Source organism: Euprymna scolopes, chromosome 21, assembly GCF_053919585.1.
Source record: "Euprymna scolopes isolate OS-2025 chromosome 21, ASM5391958v1, whole genome shotgun sequence".
NCBI classification, from domain to species: Eukaryota; Metazoa; Mollusca; class Cephalopoda; order Sepiida; family Sepiolidae; genus Euprymna; species Euprymna scolopes.
In genome coordinates this window covers 29,235,223-29,257,353 of record NC_136502.1, presented here as the reverse complement: position 1 = coordinate 29,257,353, position 22,131 = coordinate 29,235,223, and the positions used below count along the sequence as shown (strand labels likewise).

General features: G+C 35.3%; 1 protein-coding gene across 1 annotated transcript in view; it reads right to left on the bottom strand.

Annotated features, from left to right (window-relative positions):
* The window catches only part of LOC145242757 (uncharacterized), a 46,767-nt gene extending 26,395 nt beyond the window's left edge, over nt 1–20,372 (bottom strand). The window contains exons 1-5 of the mRNA XM_080105897.1: nt 20,310–20,372; nt 19,614–19,710; nt 15,338–15,558; nt 13,194–13,281; nt 3,626–3,787 (exon numbers count right to left, since the gene is read on the bottom strand). Coding sequence (XP_079962023.1) covers nt 3,626–3,787; nt 13,194–13,281; nt 15,338–15,558; nt 19,614–19,710; nt 20,310–20,372 — 631 coding nt within the window. The remainder of the gene's footprint in view (nt 1–3,625; nt 3,788–13,193; nt 13,282–15,337; nt 15,559–19,613; nt 19,711–20,309) is intronic.
* Between the last annotated feature and the right edge of the window lie 1,759 nt (nt 20,373–22,131).

The following is a 22,131-nucleotide window of genomic DNA, read 5'->3' as shown; positions in this document are numbered from 1 at the left end:
AGAGGTACAGGATACTTTCGGGTGTTAGAAGTTTTCTAGCACGGTAGAGAGAGCCCACCTTCCTTGCAGCGGCCCTGGCAATGCCCTCGATGTAATTGTTCCAGCTCATGTTTCCTGTGAACGTTAGGCCAAGGAGCTTGAGAGACGTACTCTCAGATAAAGAGTCGTTGGCCATTGCTATAGGTGGTAGAGAAGGTTTCTTGTAATTGAAACCAGTTTTGTCTTGGTGGCATTGAACGTTACCATCCATTTTTGTCCCCATTCCACTACTGATTGGAGGTCATCCTCTAGTGTTTCTGCCATTACTTTAGATATATGTTCATTTGTTTTCCTGTCGTGCCTGCTATAGAGTGTGGTGTCATCAGCATATATACCCATCTCAGAGGCAATTTTGTCGGGGGAGGTCATTTATGAATATCAGGAACAGCAGAGGTCCAAGGATAGATCCCTGGGGCACTCCCGCATTTATATCATATTTTTTAGATGTACGACCGTCGAGGACAACCTGGATTTTTCTCTTATCTAAGAAGGATTTAATTATGTTAAGTATTCTACCAGTGATACCGTAAGATACCTAATCTTCCTGAGGAGACCCTCATGCCATACCCTGTCAAAAGCCTTAGATATATCTAGAGCTACCGCTCTGCCCTCTCCCGCTTTGTCCAGTGAATGGTATATGCGTTCAGAGATTACAGTGAGGATGTCTGCCGTGGAACGGGCTTGTCTAAATCCATATTGATGGTCGGTCAGAAGTTTAGCATCTTAGGTGCTGGACTAGAGCATGGTTAATTAAGGTCTCAAATATTTTGGCAAAAAGTGGGAGGAGGCTAATAGGGCGATAATTTAATGGGTCAGTTCTTTCGCCAGAATTCTTGAATACTGATACTACAGAAGCAGTTTTCCAACAGCTCGGAAAACAAGATTCATTAAGGCATTTGTTGTAGAGTTTGGAGAGAACTGGAGCTACTTATATATACATATATATATACATATACATATATATATACATATATATATATACATATATATACATATATACATATATATACACATAATATGTACATATATACATATATATATACATATATATACACACATATATATATACATATATATACACACATATATACAGTGATGATCATATTTATTGGCACGGTAAAATAAAAGTTAAATTTTGTCTAATAAATTCTAAAAAAGGGATTAAATTAAAGAAAATAACAAAGTATATTATGTATTTTTAACTGGCCTTTCCGATGCAGCAATCGGATTTTAGAAAAAATAAATAACAAAGGAACAACAAACATAATTGCAAAAAACCCTTGTTCAAAATTATTGGCACGGCTTTGTTTTTCTTTTAGTATCAGTATAATATCAATCAATTTCCGGTTTACGTGCTTTCTGAACTTTTTTATAGCCATATTATGCTTGTTTAACGCTAATTCAATGAATAATTTTTTTCAGATAATTTTTAGATAGCGATTTATTTAAACTATTATAAGTGACTAAATTATAATTTTCAATCGCCATGGTTAAAACTAAGGAACACAGCGAAGACGTCAGGAAGCTTGTTGTAGCATGCCATACCAATGGGGAGGGCTATGATAAGATTTCAAAGAAGCTAAACCTTCCCAAATCCACTGTTAGAGCCATAATAAACAAGTTCAAATCGCAAGGCCACGTTATGAGTTTAGAGGGTAGAGGGAGAAAAAGGATTCTTTCCCCAAGAGATGAACGGAAAATTGTTCGACAAGTAAAACAAAACCCAAGGATCTCTGTTGGGGAGATTGTTGATGAACAGAGCACCTCTGGAGTGAATGTATCTCGACATACAGTTGGTAGAGTTTTGAAGAGAGCTGGTTTAAAAGCATGTCGTCCGAGAAAGACTCCCTTATTGAAGCCTATGCACCTGAAAGCAAGGCTAGCCTTTGCAAAACGTCATATTGATAAAGATGTTGTATTCTGGAAACGTGTTCTATGGACTGACGAAACGAAAATAGAGTTATTTGGCCATAATAAAGTGTCTTATATTTACAGAAAATCTGGCGAAGCTTTACTGCCTAAGAACACCATACCCACAGTGAAGCACGGTGGAGGCAGTTTGATGTTTTGGGGATCCTTTGCTGCCTCTGGACCAGGGCGACTTGTTAAGGTCACAGGTAGCATGAAAAAGGAAGATTATGTTAAAATATTGGATGAAAACCTGAAAGACTCTGCTAAAGAGCTCTCACTTGGTCGTCGTTGGTGGTTCATGCAAGATAATGACCCAAAGCATTCGGCTAAACTGACTAAGAAATGGCTTGAGGACAATCATATTAATGTTTTGGAGTGGCCATCACAAAGCCCAGACCTTAATCCAATTGAAAATTTATGGAGAACATTAAAATTGAGGGTAATGCAAAGGAAGCCTAAGAATCTTATTCAATTGGAGGATTATTGTCAGGAAGAGTGGGCTAAAATTACTACTGAAGAGTGCAACAACTTGGTTGTAAACTATGAAAAGCGACTGAGGAAGGTAATCAAGGCCAAAGGCTATACAATTGATTATTAAATAAATCGTGCCAATAATTTTGAACAAGGGTTTTTTGCAATTATGTTTGTTGTTCCTTTGTTATTTATTTTTTCTAAAATCCGATTGCTGCATCGGAAAGGCCAGTTAAAAATACATAATATACTTTGTTATTTTCTTTAATTTAATCCCTTTTTTAGAATTTATTAGACAAAATTTAACTTTTATTTTACCGTGCCAATAAATATGATCATCACTGTATATACATATATATACACACACACACACACACACACACACACACACACACACACACATATATATATATATATATATATATATATATATATATATATATATATACTAGCACTTCAGCCCGGCGTTGCTCGGGTGTTTGGAGGTGTATGTTGAGCAAAAAAAAAAAAAGCTGTAAATTTTTTAAACTTTGACCCCTGTTATGAACTCTTAAAATTTATTGTTTTGGGCTCAAATCCAGTTATTAAGTTAGATCCATGTCCAAGGAACCTATATGTATAATTTCAAGTGTTTAGACCCAAAATTCTTGGAGGAGTTTGGTAGAGTTCTCAAAGGTTAAATCGTTCAACTTTGACCCCTTAACTTCCAAATTTCTGGCCGAAACACGATTACAAAGATTTTCTCAAATCTCAGTACCCTGAATATCAAATTTCGGGTCTATAGACTGAAAATTGACAGAGTTATTGCGTAGGGAAACGTACAGAGACACACAGAGACACGTTCATTTTTATCTTAGTTTTACCTTTCTTTCAATTTATACACCTGCCTTTAATGAGTAGTAGGGCAGGGCGTATCTTAATCTTTTATGAGAAGCCGTATCTTTAATACGACGTTCTTTAAGTTTATTAGCTTTAATAATACAAATAATGCACGAATAAATAAATAAATAGAAAACAAGGAAAAGTGAAAGGAAGTGTTGAGAAAGAATAGAATATAAAAAGGAAAAGAAAGATAAAATAATTTACGCCACCATTAATAACACTTACCATTGCATTGTTGTTTTATCCACTTGGTCGTTTCCAAAACTCTGTCCACCACATACTTACGTTAGAAATACTAAGTTGGAGAGTAGCAAAATCTCACCTGTTATTTTGTTTTGAAAGTTGTAAGTTCCGGTCTGGTTAAAATTGCAGTGATCCTTGACGACACTAAACCCTTCGCATGCTGCATCTTTGACGCATAGTGCAGCACATTCTTTCACTTTTTTTTCAGCCATTTCGATATCCGGTAGAAATATACTAACACCTGCATAAAACAGAGAAATGGTGTACAAATAATGAAGACTCTAAAACGGCACATCAACGTACGACATTAATATTTTTAGCCCCCCCGCCTTGTGCGGCACGGGCGACAAGATCAAAGTGTAGTATCTGTCGGAACAAATACTGCAAGCAAAGACCATATGTGGGGGCAACCCCACATATAAGACCTTGGTCAATGTAGGGGCAACCCTTCATACCAATTGTCACTATCCAGCTCCCATACTCACCGGGGAGTTGGTCCCCATTTCCCCTTCACTCCTCACACTAAAAATCGGCCTTGTGCCTAATTTGCTCAGTGGGGGAGCAAATAAATACCTCAAAGTGTAGTATCTGTTCCGACAGATACTGCAAGCAAAGACCAGATGTGGGGGCAACCCCACATACCTGACCTTTAACCAGCTCCCATTTCCCACCTCTTGGGAGCTGGTCCCCTTTTTCCCTTCCCCCTCCCTTCACTCCTCACATTAAAAATTGGCCTTGTGCCTAATTTGCTCGGTGGGGGAGCAAATAAATACCTACTGCAAGCAAAGACCATATGTGGGGTAACCCCACATATCAGACCTTGGTCAATGTAGGGATCACCCTACAGACCAACAGTTACTATCCAGCTCCCATTTCCCACCTCTCGGGAGCTGGTCTCCCCTTTCCCTCCCCCTCCCTCTCTCTCCACATTAATAAACGGCCTTGTGCCTAATTTGCTCAGTGGGGAAGCAAATAAATACCACATACACATACCACACAGAGCCATTCTCTTGTTGAAATGAGGTTTGCTTCGGTTAGGTCTTGGGAGGTGCACCGGTACTTGTACACTTTAATCAAGACATTAAAAAAATGATAATATCGTCGAAAAAAGTTTAAATTGTACGTATCCGTTATGGAATGAAGTTCTCAGAAAAAAATTTCACTTAATTTCATCAAGTAGTTTTTTTTTTACAGCGAAAAAACAATTTATGATACCGAGCAAAAGGTTCGATTTTTAGGAAGAAAAGCTAGTATTAAAGATGGGGAGGGAGTGTCGGCGCTTTAACTGGAGTTATCTCCCTGTGGCATTTCTAAACTCCAAACAAAAATTAAGAAAAAATCCAAAATGGCTACCTTCAACGTGCTGTCATAAAAACGTGTTTTTCTGCTGTAAAAAAAAAAAAAAAAAAAAAAAAAAAAAAGATAATACTCGATCAAATTAAGTGAAATTTTTTTCCGGAGATCTTCAGTTCAAAACGGATACGTACAATATAACCTTTTTATCGATATTTTCGGAATTTTATCTTGTTTCCAGATAAATTCGACACTAAAGTAACTAACCTGAAAAAAAAATAACAGCATGAAATAAAAAAGGGGGGGGGTAAAGAATAAAATATAAAGGTTTTGCTTTGAAACGAAGAAGAGATTTTATTCACAATAAAATTAGTTGCAAATTTTTCCCTTTGCGGGCATTAAATTTAAAAAACGCCAAGGTCACATATAATGAAAAAATAACACTGGTACTTATAATGAAGATGTTGTATCCAAGAATGAATACAACAATATGATGCAAAATAGTCTTTCCTAATCACACTCTCATATGAAATAAATTTTAGGAGCGTACTCACAAATTGAAAGCCAGTCAGGCACGTGCCTTTTTCTTTTTTTTTTTTTCTCGTTTAAAGTCCTTTTAGAAATTTCTCTCCTTCCATATTTGCATACAAACCGTAGACACACAGATGGATTTCAGAAGCATGCCGCATCGCATGTCTGTGGTATTCTTGCTGGGGTTTCTTCTTTGTAGGGGGTTCCAAAATTCCTTGTCACTCCTTCAAATTACATGCAAAATGTAGAAATGGAGATAGTTTTCATAAGCATGCCTCGTCGCATGCCCGGGGTATTCTTGCCGGGTTTTCTTCTTTGAAGGAGGCTCGAAAATTCCTTGTCTGCGGCGGGCAATGAACACGTCCGATCTCCACATCACGGGAACCAAAAAAGAGGGTGAATCTCGCGCTGACCTCATCATGGAGCTAGCATTTCCCTTTTCTTCCAATTAAAGGGAGTTTCGTACAAACCCAAAATGTACGAAACTAAGAATCAAAAAAGATACGAAATACAAAAAATCAAATACAAGAACCAGATAAAAAATAATAAATGTAAACAGGGGGGGATACACTATTATTGGTACAAAAAAAATTCCAACAATATTTTCATTTTCGATTAAACTGTACAAGTAACGGTGATTCGATGCATTATCTCCTCTTTTTTTTTTTTGCTGATAACCTGATGTACCCCTACTAGGGAATACTGACAGGTGTGTTCCCAGGTATTTTTTCGTCGAACAGTATCCTCTTGAGGGAGCTGATTTTTACTCACCTTTTAGCCAAGGTATGTAAACCCACATTCACATTGAATGGACTTGTGCCGGATTAGGAATGTTGGATGTTTTAGGTGAGGCTGAGTGAGTTTAGGAACAAACGGCTGATTCTAATGGTAGCTAATAGAGCAGGAGATCATATCCTAAACAAATTCTAGGGGGAGAAATAATATCAGGAGATATTCTGGATCATACTAGACGTGAATGTGGTTTGTTTAAATAAATATATAAGAAAGAAGAATAAACAAGTAGACAACATGAAAATGAAAATAAGCAGAAGATGAATCCAGTTTATCTGAACTCTGACGTTAATTTCCTCCTTGACCTCTTTATCCGACCTTACACTGAAAACACCTATTTACAAAAGCCTTAACAATAATTGAAAGAACTGTAGTTAAAAAAAATAAGGCCGATAGCCATTAGTCACATTCACAGTGTAATGAATGAATGCGTGAATGTAGGATTGACATGAAATTCTTAAAGATAAACTAAAATGACCGAAAAATGGGCTGAAATGACTTAAATAAATAAAAAGTAAATGACTTAGAATGACTTTAATGAACTTAAGGATGAATTGATAAGAATGACTTGATTGCTTAAAAAATAACTGGAATCCTTCAAAAACAACTTGAATGATCTGGAGAATGACTTGAATGGCTTTGAGATTGGCTGGTTGTAAAGTGGGTGATCATTTTACATTAAATTGATACAGAAAAGTGATCCCCCACTTTATATCACAGTAAGTACAGCATGTAGTAAGAACAGATACTACACTTTGAGATATTAAATTTTTATTCACAGGAAAAAAAATACAATAGGGAAAATGAACAAAAAACTTAGGCGCAAGGCCAATTCAAAAAGAAGGGGGGATGGTGAGGTTGGTTGATCCATCTCGACTCTATTGGAAATTTTAAATGATTTTTCTCTCAGCCAGCATCTTTAATCATGGTTACCCTTTTAAATTTGACTTTATGTGTGTGTGGTGGGAGGGGGGTCTTCTTACTTAAACCCAATTTAAAATTTTTTTTTTTTTAATATCAAAAAATACAAAAAAGATAACAATATTAATAAAATTTCATTTGTGTCGAGGGATATGGGGTGGGGAAAAAAAAAAAAAAAAAAAAAAAAGACCCCGGTTAGTAAAGACCTCCCAACCCTATCTCAAATGCTTGACCACCCGTTTCATTCTGATTTGTAAAGGAAATGGAGGGGGTAGGGGTTGTGTCCTAAATAGGGGAGAAAAGAAAAATTTGACGGTGACGGCGAGGGGGGTATTAGTGTTTGGTTTGATTTCCTCCAAGCTGGGTCGAATTTCGAGAGGAGGGGAGGGGGGTAAAAGAAAAAAATTGAGGAGGTTGGGGGTCTTGGAAGCTTTCTAATAAGAGAAACAAGATTTATTCAGCTGGCCGAGAGGCTGAAGGAAGTAGAATTGTAAAGGGGTGGGGATCCGACAGAAACCCTAGAACCGAGCACTCCACACCTAGGTGGGAAACACATATTCAAATTTGGCCCCTCTTTGTACACACAGACTTGCTAACTGTATCCATCTTCTTTCAAAAGCCACGCGATGCAGCCTTCTTCTGTCGCATCTGATCTTTAACGCGCACATAGCGAGTCGGCGGCGGCCCCCTTCACTAGATCCCTGTGAAGTTCCCTATGGGTGGCAGTCACAAGGTCGCTGGACCCTGGTAGTCATTTTAGCGCAGCTCGGCACTCTTTCAGGAAGACTGAATCTCCCCGTGGCCTGTGACGACTCTCGATTAGCGGAGTCGAGAATGAGGTCAGGAAAGACGGCAGTCATTGCGGGGTGCCACGGTTGATCGTCTTGAAGGTAGTGGCTAAGGAAGGCCAGCCTCTCAGCGTCTCGATGACACCTCAAGTCCGGCATTTCCAAACCTCCCTCACACGGACGTTAAATACAGACCTGTCTGCTCACCCAGTGTCTTCCTCTGTCCCAAAGGAGTGAGGACAAGAGTTCGACAAGAGCTGTTAGATGTTGTGCAGGCAGAGGAAGTACGGCCAGTCGGTAAAGGATTTGGCCAAAAGGCCAAGAAAAGCTTAAAAAACTAAGAACAGCATCTATTAACAACAGACCTTTGATCTTAACCAAAAAGGACAAGCACAAAAGTGTTACGGACAGACCAACAGACAGACCGACGGAGTGACTTACAGAGTTGCTTGCACGCAACTAAAAATCTATTAAAGAAAAACTTATTTTTGTTAATATTGCTCTGTTGTATTGACTACTTTGTTACCATCTAGGACTTCCCATCTGTGGAACACATTACCATCTGATTGCTTCCTTGCAGGTTACAACATGGTCGTCTTCAAATGTCATCAAATACATTTCATAAATTCTCCTGGCAAACAATCAAATGTTTTTCATTCCATCCATCATTTTCAATCCTTTAATAATACTCTTCATCATTCAACTGATAATCCATCTCATGAATCCTTATCTTCAAGTGGCTTTCTTATGTTCCGTTACAAAGATTAAAATCAAGATATAATGCTACTAAACCTGGAATCCTTATTCCAGTTTGGATCAAAATCCACATGATTCTGATTTTAGAAAATGTCTAAAATTTAAGTCTTAAGCTTAAGGGTTCTTAAGAAGAAATTGCACCTCAGGGGTTCTTGTTCAGTTGGTGTCTCATTACTATGGATAAAATTCAATGCACATCGGATATATTTGAATTTTCAAATAGAAAGTTATGACTATTTCATGCCCTAAAAAAACCTTTAAGAAACTCCAAAGAAACATGTGGAGAATATTTATTGATGTCTAATTTCTATTGTTAAACTTTTACAATAATCCAATACATCTAAATTTGCACTTCCACTCGTTCTTTGTACCATTTGCATAAAGCTAAACTAAATATAGCCCAGATTACTCACCCTTAGGCTTAGCAGCTGTATTTCAAAATGTATATGTTCATTAGTTTAGGAGTGAATCGTGCACATATTGTCCTCATGCAAAAGTGGCAGGAGGCAAAATGTTTTCTACTGTTTCTTTCTATTTAATCTAATAGACGTTTTCACTTTGCGAGAACATTATTGTCAGTTTCTTAAAGTTCTCTTGTTTTTGGATGTTTTAATTTTTTATCTCAATTTTTTTCATAATGTACTGATTATTTATAAATGAAACTTATATAAAATCTGTTCCTTATTTCATTGTAAACACTTTTTATTTTTAGGGAATTTAAAAATTTTGCATTTCAAGAAAGTTATTAAAAGGTTTTTGTTTTAAAAATTTAAGACGTTTTTACTTTTTAGATATTACATATAATGAGATGGTTGCATAGTGTTGGAGGAGAAATAAAGATCAAGAGAGAGAGAGAGAGAGAGAGAGAGAGAGAGAGAGAGAGAGAGAGAGAGAGAGAGAGACACATATATACCAATAGAGAGTGAAAAAAATCTATATTATACTAAAACTGTATGCTTGTCACGTTTGTTTGTTTGTCACATTATGTGAGGACATATTTAATTATCTAATAAAACAGATAGGAGACGGTTAGAACTTAGTTTTAGGAGACCTGGAGACCTCCTTACTTTTATTTAGTGCTTTTAGTAGTGTTCTGAAGGCCCCCTGAGTATTATTTTTTTCACAGCTCAATTTAAAATAAAAATTTCTTTCAAGGGGAACGGTTAAATCTTGCTTTCAGTAGCACTCCAAAGGCTTCCTGAGTTTTTTTTACTACACATTTATGAAATTGTTTTTGTTTTAATCATTATATTTTGCTTGAAAGTGGAACATAAATGCATAAAAACATTATTACGTACTTACATATCAAGTCGAAATTAGTATAAATTTTTAAAAATTACAGAAAATGATCCAGTAGAAAATTAATTACAAGAAAGAAAAAAAAACAAAAAAACAAAAAAACAAAAAACAAATAAACAATGAAATTCAGGTGAAAACGTTATGTAGTTATGTGTTTAAGGCAAGGTGAGTTACTTTTCTACTTACATGAATAAGTATTTTTGTTATTTCAAAGTGCTTTTGTTACAACAAAAGTAGTGTACAACAGGTTACTGTTACTAAAGGCAAGATAAGTTACTCTTAAATAAGAAAATAAAGTACTTATTCAGAATTCTACCCATACGAAAAAAAAAAATAATCTAACCCTTAACGGAAAGAAAAAGTCGTACAACAAAATTCACATAAAATCATTGAGTAGTTTCATTTTGAAATAAGAAATGAGGTACTTGTACAGAATTCTACCCATATGAAAAAACGAAATCTTACCTGTGATGAAAAAAAAGGTCATACAATAAAAAATTATGTAAAATCATTGAGTAGTTTTATTTTAAAATAAAATATAAGACACTTAAAAAATAATTTTAGCAGTGCACCGCAGGCCTTTTTAATTTTAATTAGTGCTTTTAGTAGTACTGTGGCGGCCTCCTGAGTTTTTTTTCTTTTTTTCACTGCTCGCTTTAAAAAATAATTTCTTTTCTGGGGGTGGGTGGGTAAAAACTTGGTTTTAGTAGTGCTCTGGGTGCCTCCTTAGTTTTATTTAGTGCTTTCAGTTGCACTTTGAATGCTTTTTTGATCTTTATTTTTTTTGACTCCTCACGAAAAAGATAAGTTCAATAGATGTTAACATAATTTATTAACATTGATTAATTAAAATGATTTTTTTTTAAATATGAATTACCAAAAACTTTTTGAAATATTTTGTTCATTAAATTTCAAGGGAGGTAACTTCACTGAAAATTATTAGTATTTAGAAATTGAAATAGGTTTGTAAAATATGGAAGTTATCCTTAAAAAATAGGTAGAACTAAGTTATTAGCTACCGTTTTTTGCTGGCATCAATTACAGAGTGATACAAAAAAAAATGTCACCCATGAAATCATTAATAAAATTTACAATCCTTTCTGCAGTCCAACCATATTTGATACAAATAAAGTTAGTTTGCTTTCCTCTTTCAGACTCAGAGCAGTTTCTGTTGCTTAGAGACTCTTGACTAGAAAAATATCAAATCGCAGAAACTGGGTTATTATGGAGGCCTTTTATCTATCTGGCTGTAGTATTTCAGGTCTTGTCTTCCCTCTTTGAGGAAGAATAAATTTATTGCTAACTGCCTGAGGTGCCCCGACTAGGGAATGATGACGGGACCATCCAGACAATTTTTATTAGGCCAGAGTGCCCCTTTTTTAGAGTCGCTGGATTGATTCTCCACACCTTCTGACCTTGTGTCACATCTTTCTGTGGGGGAATGCAGTAAATATGCAATCTCTACCTAACTTGTTCACTAGGTTTCAGTTATGTGTAGGCCCCTATGAAAGCTTTGCACGATCCTGTGTCACAGGACCATAAATGTAACCCTCCACATGAGTGGTGGCACAAATGTACCCCACTTTCTCTGGTAAGGTGTGTACACGTGTAAAACGATATGCACTATCTCTAAGTTCCGGTGGCTACACTTTTAACTTCGTCTAGTGATGAGCCCTCAAAATGCAACCAGATACACATTACATGGAAATTACCACTCTGATGCCTTGAGCACACAAAACGCACACAGCCTTAAGTCTGTGTGGCAATACCTTTAACATGTTGGGTGACTGCTTGTTGTTAGACATTATGGTTGAGTTCTTCCTTCATAGTTGTTCTGGTGATGGCTGATATGCTGCTTCCTGTAGTTTCAGCTTGGGTATCAGGATAGATCTGGAAACACTAAGATACTCTCAGATCAACAGGCAATCAATATTTAATGAAAACTCAGCGACCGTTTTCTTATAAACAAAAGTAATTATTTGCGCAAAACAATTCTATATATATTTTGTGCAAAGAAAAGTTAACCAATTCAGAGCCTCTCTGTATTTAAGTAAACAGACGGTTTTCTGGATGCAGGTATTTTAACTGAAATCAAATACTTTTAAATAGCTTTCTTGCTCTTGAGAATTTCAAAGCTTTCGGATTCTTCAAGTTCACAGAGCAGGGACCTGCGTCTTTAAACTGGCCAGATAGAAAACCAACCGTTGCATCTCTCAGCCAGAAAACGGGGAAAAGACTGTTTTCACTTCCCGGTTTCTAATTTTATCAGAATCACCAATTCCCCCACCGGCTATCTGAGGCTACCCTTTTTTTTTCGTTTTTTTTTCTTTCTTTCTCTTGAAATCCTTCTCTCTCTCCCCCCTTAAGATCTTTATTTTCTTTTTATCTCTTCTCCATATTTCTTCAGAAATCTCGATTTTCTTTCTCTTTCATTCCCCAAAACTGGCTATCAAACATTGATATTTTTACAATTGCCCCTGCACACCATTTAAGTCAATTCTTTATCATCAGATCAAGCTTTCTTGGAGGTGGGGTGTCTTTCGCTGACATGCGTTTGCCATGCTCTTGTTGACAAAATTAAGAACAAGACTTTGTTTTAAATTCTTTCCTAACACAAGCAGATGGTGGGCAACTCTGCCGATATTCACTAAGTCTGTTCAAAACTGTCATCTTCATTTAATATCGAGTGATTAACTTTTTTGATATATCATTTCTTTGTGGGCCATTTGGAATTTTCTTTACAGCACATGACTGCCTGACTCACTGAGCCTGCTCAGCAAGGCAATCTGGCGTCGCTCGGCAATAGAAAAGCGTTACAATGAATGTCGAGCAGTTTTTGTTTTATCATTATTCAAAGATAGTGTGATTCTGAATGAGCTTCACACTTCAATGGACCCAAGCAATCATTTACTATTAATGTAATGTATTCTCCATTTCTAAAAGTATCAGAGATTTTAATATTTCTGATATTTAAAAATAAGATAAATTCCGCAATATATCTATTATCTTAACCCCCCCCCCCAAAAAAAAACTGAGACTAACGGACCAACATATAAACAAAATCTTTATTTATATATAAGATGGTTCAGTTAGTGATATGCAGAGGTGGTGGTGGTGGTGGGGGGCGATGGGACATTGGTCCCGGTCATCCAATCACTGAGGGGTGCAAATGCGTTGAAGGATACAATAACCAATAGTGGTGGCTGCTAGATGGTGGTGGCAGCGATGATGATGATGACGACGACGACGACGACGACGACTACTTACCCATTTTGGGGTACACTAACTGTAAGGTTTCCTTCTGAACTACTGGCGGGTAGAAATCATATTTCTCTTTCTCTTTGTACAGCGTGAGCTGAAATTAAAGAAATTATCTTAACTTTACAAGTATCTTCATTGTTACAAAAACAAACAAACAACAACAACAAAAAAGTCACAGGAATTGAGTTATTGTTTTGAGTGATAAATTTAGGATATGAAATTTTACCTGAAGTAAAGGGTTGTTCTTAGTTAATTTGATTATAACATCATATATATAGATACATATAATACATAACAGGCAATATTATTAAACAAGCGTTTTATTTAGTCTACAGGGCTGGATATAAGCATAGAATGTCACCTAGTAGAAAAATGAGACTCAGCCGTAGCCAAAACAAAAGAGCTTAATATATAACAAACAGTTGGAAATAAATCTCCATTATTAAAAACAAAAAACGTGCATGCAGCAATGAGATTAAAAACGTTAATATAGATTTGCCACAAATCTTGGAAGATGAGTTATGAGATCTATCTTGATGCTGTTCGATAGTTAAGTGGTCCAAAACGGTGCTCTCATTAGGTAATCTCTCCTTTGAGGCATACGTTCGTATCCTGCACAAATGATTTAAGCGTCATCAAAATTTAAAGTTTCAATGGTAAAATGATCCAAACATTTTTCCAGCAATCTTGGCAATGGATTTCATATAAGCCTCCCATTGCAAGTGTGGAGTTAAGGTAAATCCTAGGAACTTATATAATAGACTATTCCTTGGTCTCTCACGCTTTTAAATAGTATTTTAACTATGGTTGGATCATTCTACTGCTCCAGAAAGTATCTCAACCCATATAAAAGTTAGATCCGACCTAAGATGGACTACTCTTGGCACATTTGCAGGGGTATCACTTGGGGCACAATTTTCTGCTTTGACAACGTACAAAATCAACTTTGAAATCTAGTGGGGATGTTCTCTTCTCTTCCCTATGGCCTCTTTATCACAAAAAAGATGTTACTAGTCTCGTTATTTTCATAGTAGGTGCTTGTGTGAGCCCCAATCTCTGTTCCCCCTTCCCCTGTAAAACGTTCGCACCAAAACCTCGTCTAGCTACAACCACTGAAAATAATTTTCCTTTTTTTTATCATCTGTATAAACAAAGTTTTTTTCCAAGAACTTCCCTTCTGTGGAACATAATACCATGGGGCTGTATAACATAGTGCGTATGCACGTATGTAAATGCATGAGAAGTGCCGTCACTAGTGAAGGGGGGGAGGACTATAAAAAAAGAGAAAGACAAAGATCTTGTGGGAGATGAGATAACGTTCGAGATCTTGTGAGAGATACAGAGAACGTTCTAGATCACATGGGCGATGTCACGGCCGTAAAAAAAACAAAAAGTTAGTCTGAGTTATTTCCTAATCTTTGTCTCCTTTGCAATTGAAATTGCACACAACATGTGTTACAGCTGCTTCCCAGTTGACTACAACATGGTCATTTTCAAATTTCTGTCAAACCATCTTCTTTAATAATCAAATTCTGCCCAATTTCAACCATTGTCTCTAATCCTGAAAGTGCTTATTTCACTGCCCACATGGCCAACTCATGAACCTTTATCATCGCGTAACGATCGGACCTTGTTAACCTGTGACTCATAAGTAAAAAGGAAAAATGCATTGTTAATCATGCAAACTCTATGTCCTTTAATTGCAGATTTGGCAACTATCGATTATTTGGAGTTCAGCTTGATTTGACAATTCATTACGAGACTAACACATGAGCAGCGTTTGAGAGAAATATTTGATGAATTAATAATTTCACGAAATGGACCCATCAACTGGCCACCGCGTTTGTGTAATTAGATTATTTTCTTTGGGAATATGTAAAGTCCCATGTCTACACTGATAAACCAGACACAATAGCACACTTAGAAGACAACATTCGGCACATTATTGCCGAAATATAGCCTAATTTAATGCATAAAGTTTGTGAAAATTGAACCTTTAGATTGCACCATATACAAGTCAGCCATGGAACCATACGCTCGATATTGTATTTAAATTATGAATGCCAAAAGTTCATCTCTGGAATAAACCACATATTCATATAATGAAAACAACACCCTTTATAATGAGAACATTTGTTCTTGGAACTTACTCTGTTTATCTGGAAGTCTGTAGCTTTCTTGATTTTTATCTTCCATAGTTTCCCAAGATCTCTGAGAAATAAGGTGAAATTACTGCATTGGCCGACCTTAAAATCATCTTCTCGTGTGCTTAATCGCAGATTTTCTGCACTGCCATGGCCACAATATAGGTTCAGGTAGACTTCACCGTCCGTAGATGTGTTACAGCAGACAGAAACGTTCCATTTAGTGTCTTGAAAAAAAAAAGAAAACACAGTATATATGTGTGTGTGTGTGTGTGTGTGTGTGTGTGTGTGTGTGTGGGTGTATAAACATATGCATATATAAACGTATATATATATATTTTTTTTTTACACTCAAACACAACGTTCGAACATTGGCCCGTCAAATGGAAAGATGGAACACACACACATATATATATATATATATATATATATATATATATATATATATACATATATATATATGCATATATATACATATATATATATGTATATATACATATATATACATATATATATGTATGTGTGTGTGTATATATATGTGTGCATATATATACACACATATATATACATATACACATATAGTCCAAGCATCTTTAATACATGTCAGTTGGATTGTTGTTTTCGTTTGATTCGTACCTAGATTTATTTGTAAAATAATTAATGAATTTGTCAACATCATCATCATTATCTACTGCAGAAGTATGAGTCTCAAACGAACTTCTTATTTAAAGAAAAAAGTCCAAGCATCTTTAATACATGTCAGTTGAATTGTTGTTTTCGTATGATTCGTACGTGGATTTATTTGTAAAATAATGAGTGAATTTGTCAACATCATCATCATCATTATCTACCACAGAAGTGTGAGTCTCAAACAAACAAAAAAAAGGGAACGAGAAGAAAAAGGACAAAAAACAGTCCAGCCGCTTTAATCGCTGATCGTTTGGATTTTATTTTCGGCTTATTGCGACGTCTATTCATTTGTAAAGTTTCACAAGCATTTCAATGAGTGACTGTCTCTTCTACAAATTGTTTGTATTGGATTTTTTTTTTCGTGTCAAACTCATTTAATCGTACCCATCACCATCATCGTCTGATCATTGAGTATTTATGACTTTTGGAATGTTCCTTCATATATATTTTACATGTATATGTATGTGTACGTATGTATATGCATATGTATGTATATGCGTATATGTGTGCCTCTACGTGCGTATGTTTGCATGTGTGTGCACATGCATATGTATGTTGGCGTACATCTATATGTATGCATGTGTTTATTTGCATGTGGGGTGGAGAGGGGGCTCGTAAGCCGTGGTGAATGCAACGCCTCTAGGAGAAGCTGAACATAAAGCGGGAGACCAGTACCCGCATTAAGCTGGTCTGCAATTTGACTTGTTGCTGGTTATCTTGCTCTTGCTTGTTGCTGGATGTCAACATTTTGAACAGAGAGAGAGATTTAGCTGTCGTACAAAGCTAAAACTTTATAACATCATCTTTGTATAGATACTCCCTCAGGCATTTGTCTATAAAAGTCCTGTGGCGATGAAAAGTAACGCATGTAGGCCTGAAATGCTGGAATATAATAATTGATCTGCCATCATTATATGTATCTATGTATATATGTATGTATATGTGTATGCATGTTTATATATGTACATGTGTATGTATATGTATGTATATCTATGTGTATATGTATGCATATATGTATGTGTATAAATGTTTGTGTGTATGTATATACGTATATATGTTTGTATGTATGTGTATATATGCATATATGTGTTTATGTGTATATATGCATATATGTGTTTATGTGTATATATGCATATATGTGTGTATGTGTATGTATGCATGTTTGTATTATATGTCAGGTCATGTCATATACTGCTGGTACTATGTAACCCAGTACTACCTGCCTCATGGTCGGGTCACCGGCGACTAAACTGGTTTCCCCACCAGACTTGTTTGGTGAGGAGGGTGGCTAGTCTCCTCAAAGGATTAAAAAAAAAACCTTCCAAAGGGCGAATGAACCCTTTTTCGGGGTCAACGGCCAACTAGCACTGTGTGTATGTATGTGTGTTGGGGTTGAGAGGGCTTCCGTAAGCCGTGGTGAAGGCAACCTTTCTAGGAGAAGCAAATCTCTGATTTAAAAAAACCATAAACCGGGAGACCAGTATCCGCATTAAGCTGGTCTGCAGTTTAACTTGTTGCTGGCTATCTTGCTCTTGCTTGTTGCTGGATATCAACATGTTGAACCGAGAGAGAAACTTAGCTGTCGTACAAAGCTAAGACTCTGTAACATTATCTGTGTATAGATACTCCCTCAGGCATTTGTCTATTAAAATGGTCCTGTGTTGATGGAAGTCATTTTTGGGTTCATGGATTTCAAGCGTCTTAGGGAGTGGCACTCGTCTGACAAGACGTTGCAATCATCATGTATGTGTATATATGCACATATATATATGTGTATGTATGCATATATATGTATGTGTATATGTGCATGTATGTGTGTATGTGTATGAATGCATGTATATGTATGTGTATGTATATGTAGGTAAGTGTATGTATATGTATGTATATGTGTGTATGCATTTGTATATGTGTGTGTATATATGTATGTATATGTATGTATATATGTATGTATGCATGTGTGTATGTGTATGTATGTATATGTATTATGCATTGTTGTATGTATATATATGCTTATGTTTATAGACATGTATGTGTGTATGTGTATATATATATGTATGGATGTATATATTTATATGTATGTATACCAATGACCGTCTTGTGTATGTTTGCACGTGTGTATGTATATGTATGTATATGTAAGTGTATGTATGTGTATTATGTGTTGTGAATATATGTATATATGTGTGTGATATGTGTCTGTGTATGTGTATGTGTATGTATATGTATATATGTATGTATGCGTGCATGTATATATATGTATGTATGCGTGCATGTATATATATGTATGTATACCAATGACCGTCTTCAGTGTCATGTCTGCTTGAGCGTGTAAATTCGCCGACAGGATTAAATAAGTTATTGATTGCCTTACATGTGTGTGTGTGTGTGTGTGTATGGGTGTTTAATAGTTTAATCAATATTAACTGTAATTAATTAAAGTGATTTAATATGTTTAATAAAAAAAAGAATAAGTTACTAAAACATTTTTTAAGATATTTTCTTATTAATTTTCAAGGGAGGTAATTTAAATGAAACTAACATTGCAGGCTATGTAATAGATATACTAACAAGACATAAGCGAGAAGAGTTCATAAAGAGTGTGAATATTTGCCTGCTTTCTCTTTCTTTCCTGTTCTTTTTAAATTCAATGATTGTTTAATCTTGTAGATCAAACGTTTTGCATTTGTGTTTAAATGTTCCTTTTCGACTTCTAGGGGGATTGGCTGAAATTTTTTTTACCAAAATGTGGCATCACTAATGAGAAGGATTACCCCACTTTCCCCTCTACATGAACTTTTCTAACTATGTCTTGCCGATATATCTCTCTTTCTAGATAGCAATGTTAATTGAATTTAATTTTACCTAATATCGATTTCTGTTTATAAATGGTTCTCTTTCATTCTTAGTGTTTTTCTTATAAATTAACTTTTGTCTATTAGAATTTTTCGCGTTCTATTTCATCAAGATTAGCAACATGTAATTATGGAATTAACATTTTCCTCAAGCACAGTGTAAAAAATAAAACACGTTTCAAGGGCTATATATGATAAAGACATTTCATGTATTAATAGTTTATCTAGGACAATGATATTTCTAGTTTATCTATGCCAAAAACATTTCATTCATTAGTGGTTTGTTTACGACAAAGGAATTTCATGGGTTAATAATTTATTTATAACAAAGATATTTCTTTTAAGTATAGTTTATCTACGACTAAGACATTTCCTTTATTACTAGTTTATCTATGACAAAGACCTTTCATTTATTAATAACTTGTCTATGGCAAAGCCATTCTTTTATTAATAGTTTGTTTATGACAATAACATTTCATTTATTAATAGTTTTTCTACAACAAAACATTTCATTTAATAATAGCTTGTCTACTACAAAACATTTAATTTATTAATAGTTTGTTTACAGTAAAGATATTTCATTTACTAATAATCTATGACAAAGATATTTCATTAATAAATAGTAGATAAATTATAAGGAGAGATTCTCATATTTTAATAAAAGGTTTTATAATTAGTATTTGTGTATTGCCTATTCATTTTTTGTGTCATTTTGATTGAAAATGTTTTTACTAACTTACCACCAGTCGATTGGTTGACATAAAAGGTCTGCATACTTTGGAGACTTTCATTGTGATAAAACACATAAGATCGTCCACCTTCTTGTGTTGCATTCAACTGTTTGGAATTAAATAAATGAATAACTTATATTAGTTAGAAAGTTTGGATTGAACAGAAAGGTTTTGCAATATTTTTCAATAGATTTATGTCCCTTTACAAGGATTAAAATCAAAATCTAATTCTAGTAAACTTTATGTTTAAACTCTTTATTGCAATTTGGATAAAAATCCATTTGATTTTAATTCTAGAAGATGTATAAATGTTCCTATTTACAATGCCTCCCCACGGGACAGAGTTAGACACCAGGGTCGTTTTTTAACGTGGAGAAAAGGAACAAAAATAAAAATTGTCTCAGTCGTGAAGGATTTCTTCTCCACTGACAGAGAACAAGAAATTGAAGTGGAGCATCTGAAGAACAGATACTACACTGTGATCTTGTCCCGAAGGACGCGGGCATTACACTCGAAATATGTTCATTACAGTTCAAACCTGTCTCAGACTCCCACCTCATCTGGCACCCTTGAAAAGGGACAAACAAACAAAAATGAATAAATCCAGGTCGGCATTTTTTCTTTTTTGACAAAAGCATTTATTACAGTTTCTCTCCCGTCTCAACACCACTTAAAAAATCTCTTGCTGCCACAGATCCATCTAACCTGATGGTGTTTCTCTTTCTTCTGACCACACGCTGTCCACAGCCGGCCCAGTCTTGCCTTCATTTTACATAGCAATCTCCTTCGGCATCGACTTTGTTTCTCTCGACCACATGGTGTCTTTGTTTTCCTTTTCTTCTTATGCCATCTTGCGTACACTTCTTAATTTGCATACGTGGTCAAACCCTGCTCCTACTGCTAATACAATCGCTTGCCATCCTTCGACTGCTGCTGATATTTTCATACACGCTCATATAAAGTATAAACCTTTATCTTAAGAAGAAATTGAAATTCACAGACTTTCGCTTAATTTGCGTCTAATGACTATGGATAGAATTTAATGCAAATCTTTAATTTTCAAATGAGAGGTTGTGTTTATATAATAGCTCCAAAAACAAAAAAAAAACCTGATATTTGAAAAATATTTATCAATTGTTAAAATTTAGCAAATATCGGATTTTTTTTTAAATCTTTACAAAAGGGTTTCTACCCCAATTTTTTTTTTTTTTTTAACCCTATTTGCTTAAAACTCAATTAAACTAAATATACCCCACATTACTCATCCCTACGTCTAGCAGCTGTGTTCCAATATTTATAATGATCAGTTTATAAGTTTAGGTGTGAATCCGCTACATACATAAATATTCTAGAAGATGTACCCGGCATTGCCCGGTATTAAACGTAATGTTAAATTCCTTTAAAATAAGTGAAGTATAAAAAAAAAACTGGAAAGAAACTGAGACATGTATCAAGTTTTTCAAAACAATTCACTTCTTGTGAAAAAAAAATACTCGAGCTGAGATCGAAACCAAAACCTAAAGACAGTGAGTCCAGTATGATAACAATTAGGCCAGCTTGCCACGATCGTTAATAAGTGTTTTCAAACCTCTTGAAACAGTTGACAGACAGAAAAAGTCCGATGACCCCTCAAGTAAAAATTTTAAAAGTTTGACTCCTTAGCAGCCCTTTTTTTCTGGAGGGAAACAGATTTAAAAGTTTTCCACATGTCTGAATACTCTTTACACTTAATTTCAAGTGTGTAGATCAAACATTCTTGGTTAAGAAGTGTCCACACACACACACACACACACACACACACACACACACACACACACACACACACACACACACACATTTTCACTTTTATAGATATACAGATATATATACCTAACTTTATATAAGATAGAGAGATTGAATAAAATATTTCTTCTATTACAGAAATGTTCTTATAATAAATCTTTAAAAAAAACAAGACAATCATAATTGTTTTACTTTTTTTTTTCCAGATATTTTTTAATAGTTAAATCATTCTTTTATATTCACCCCAGGCAATTCCGGAATACTGGTCATGCTAGTTATTCTATAAAAATTAAATGAAGCAATTGTTGTTGTTTGTCCGTTATCATACCTCAACATTAAGCTCAACCTTATTTTACATCACGACCTTATGATTGAGTAGATAAATCACAAGTATACTCTAGTAAAAATAGTCCAAAGAGAAGAAATCCTCCTTGACTGAGGCAATTTTTACTGACTGTGTATAACCATTTGGTGTTCATCAATGGTGACACGCCACATGGAGCTTGATCTTGCATCAAATCCAGTCTTCGTGGGGAGTCAGCTAAATTAAACTTAGTTTTAAAACGTGAAAAATATAGTGACTCTAAGAGATGTGAAAATAATTGACTATCATTTCTTTGAACTAAAATTAGCTTTTTTGGAAGATATAATCACTGTTATGTTACTGTTTGCTTGCCCCCCCCCCCCCATCCCCAGGACAAGGTTAGACACCAAGGTCAGTTTTTAATGTAGGAGAAGGAACAAA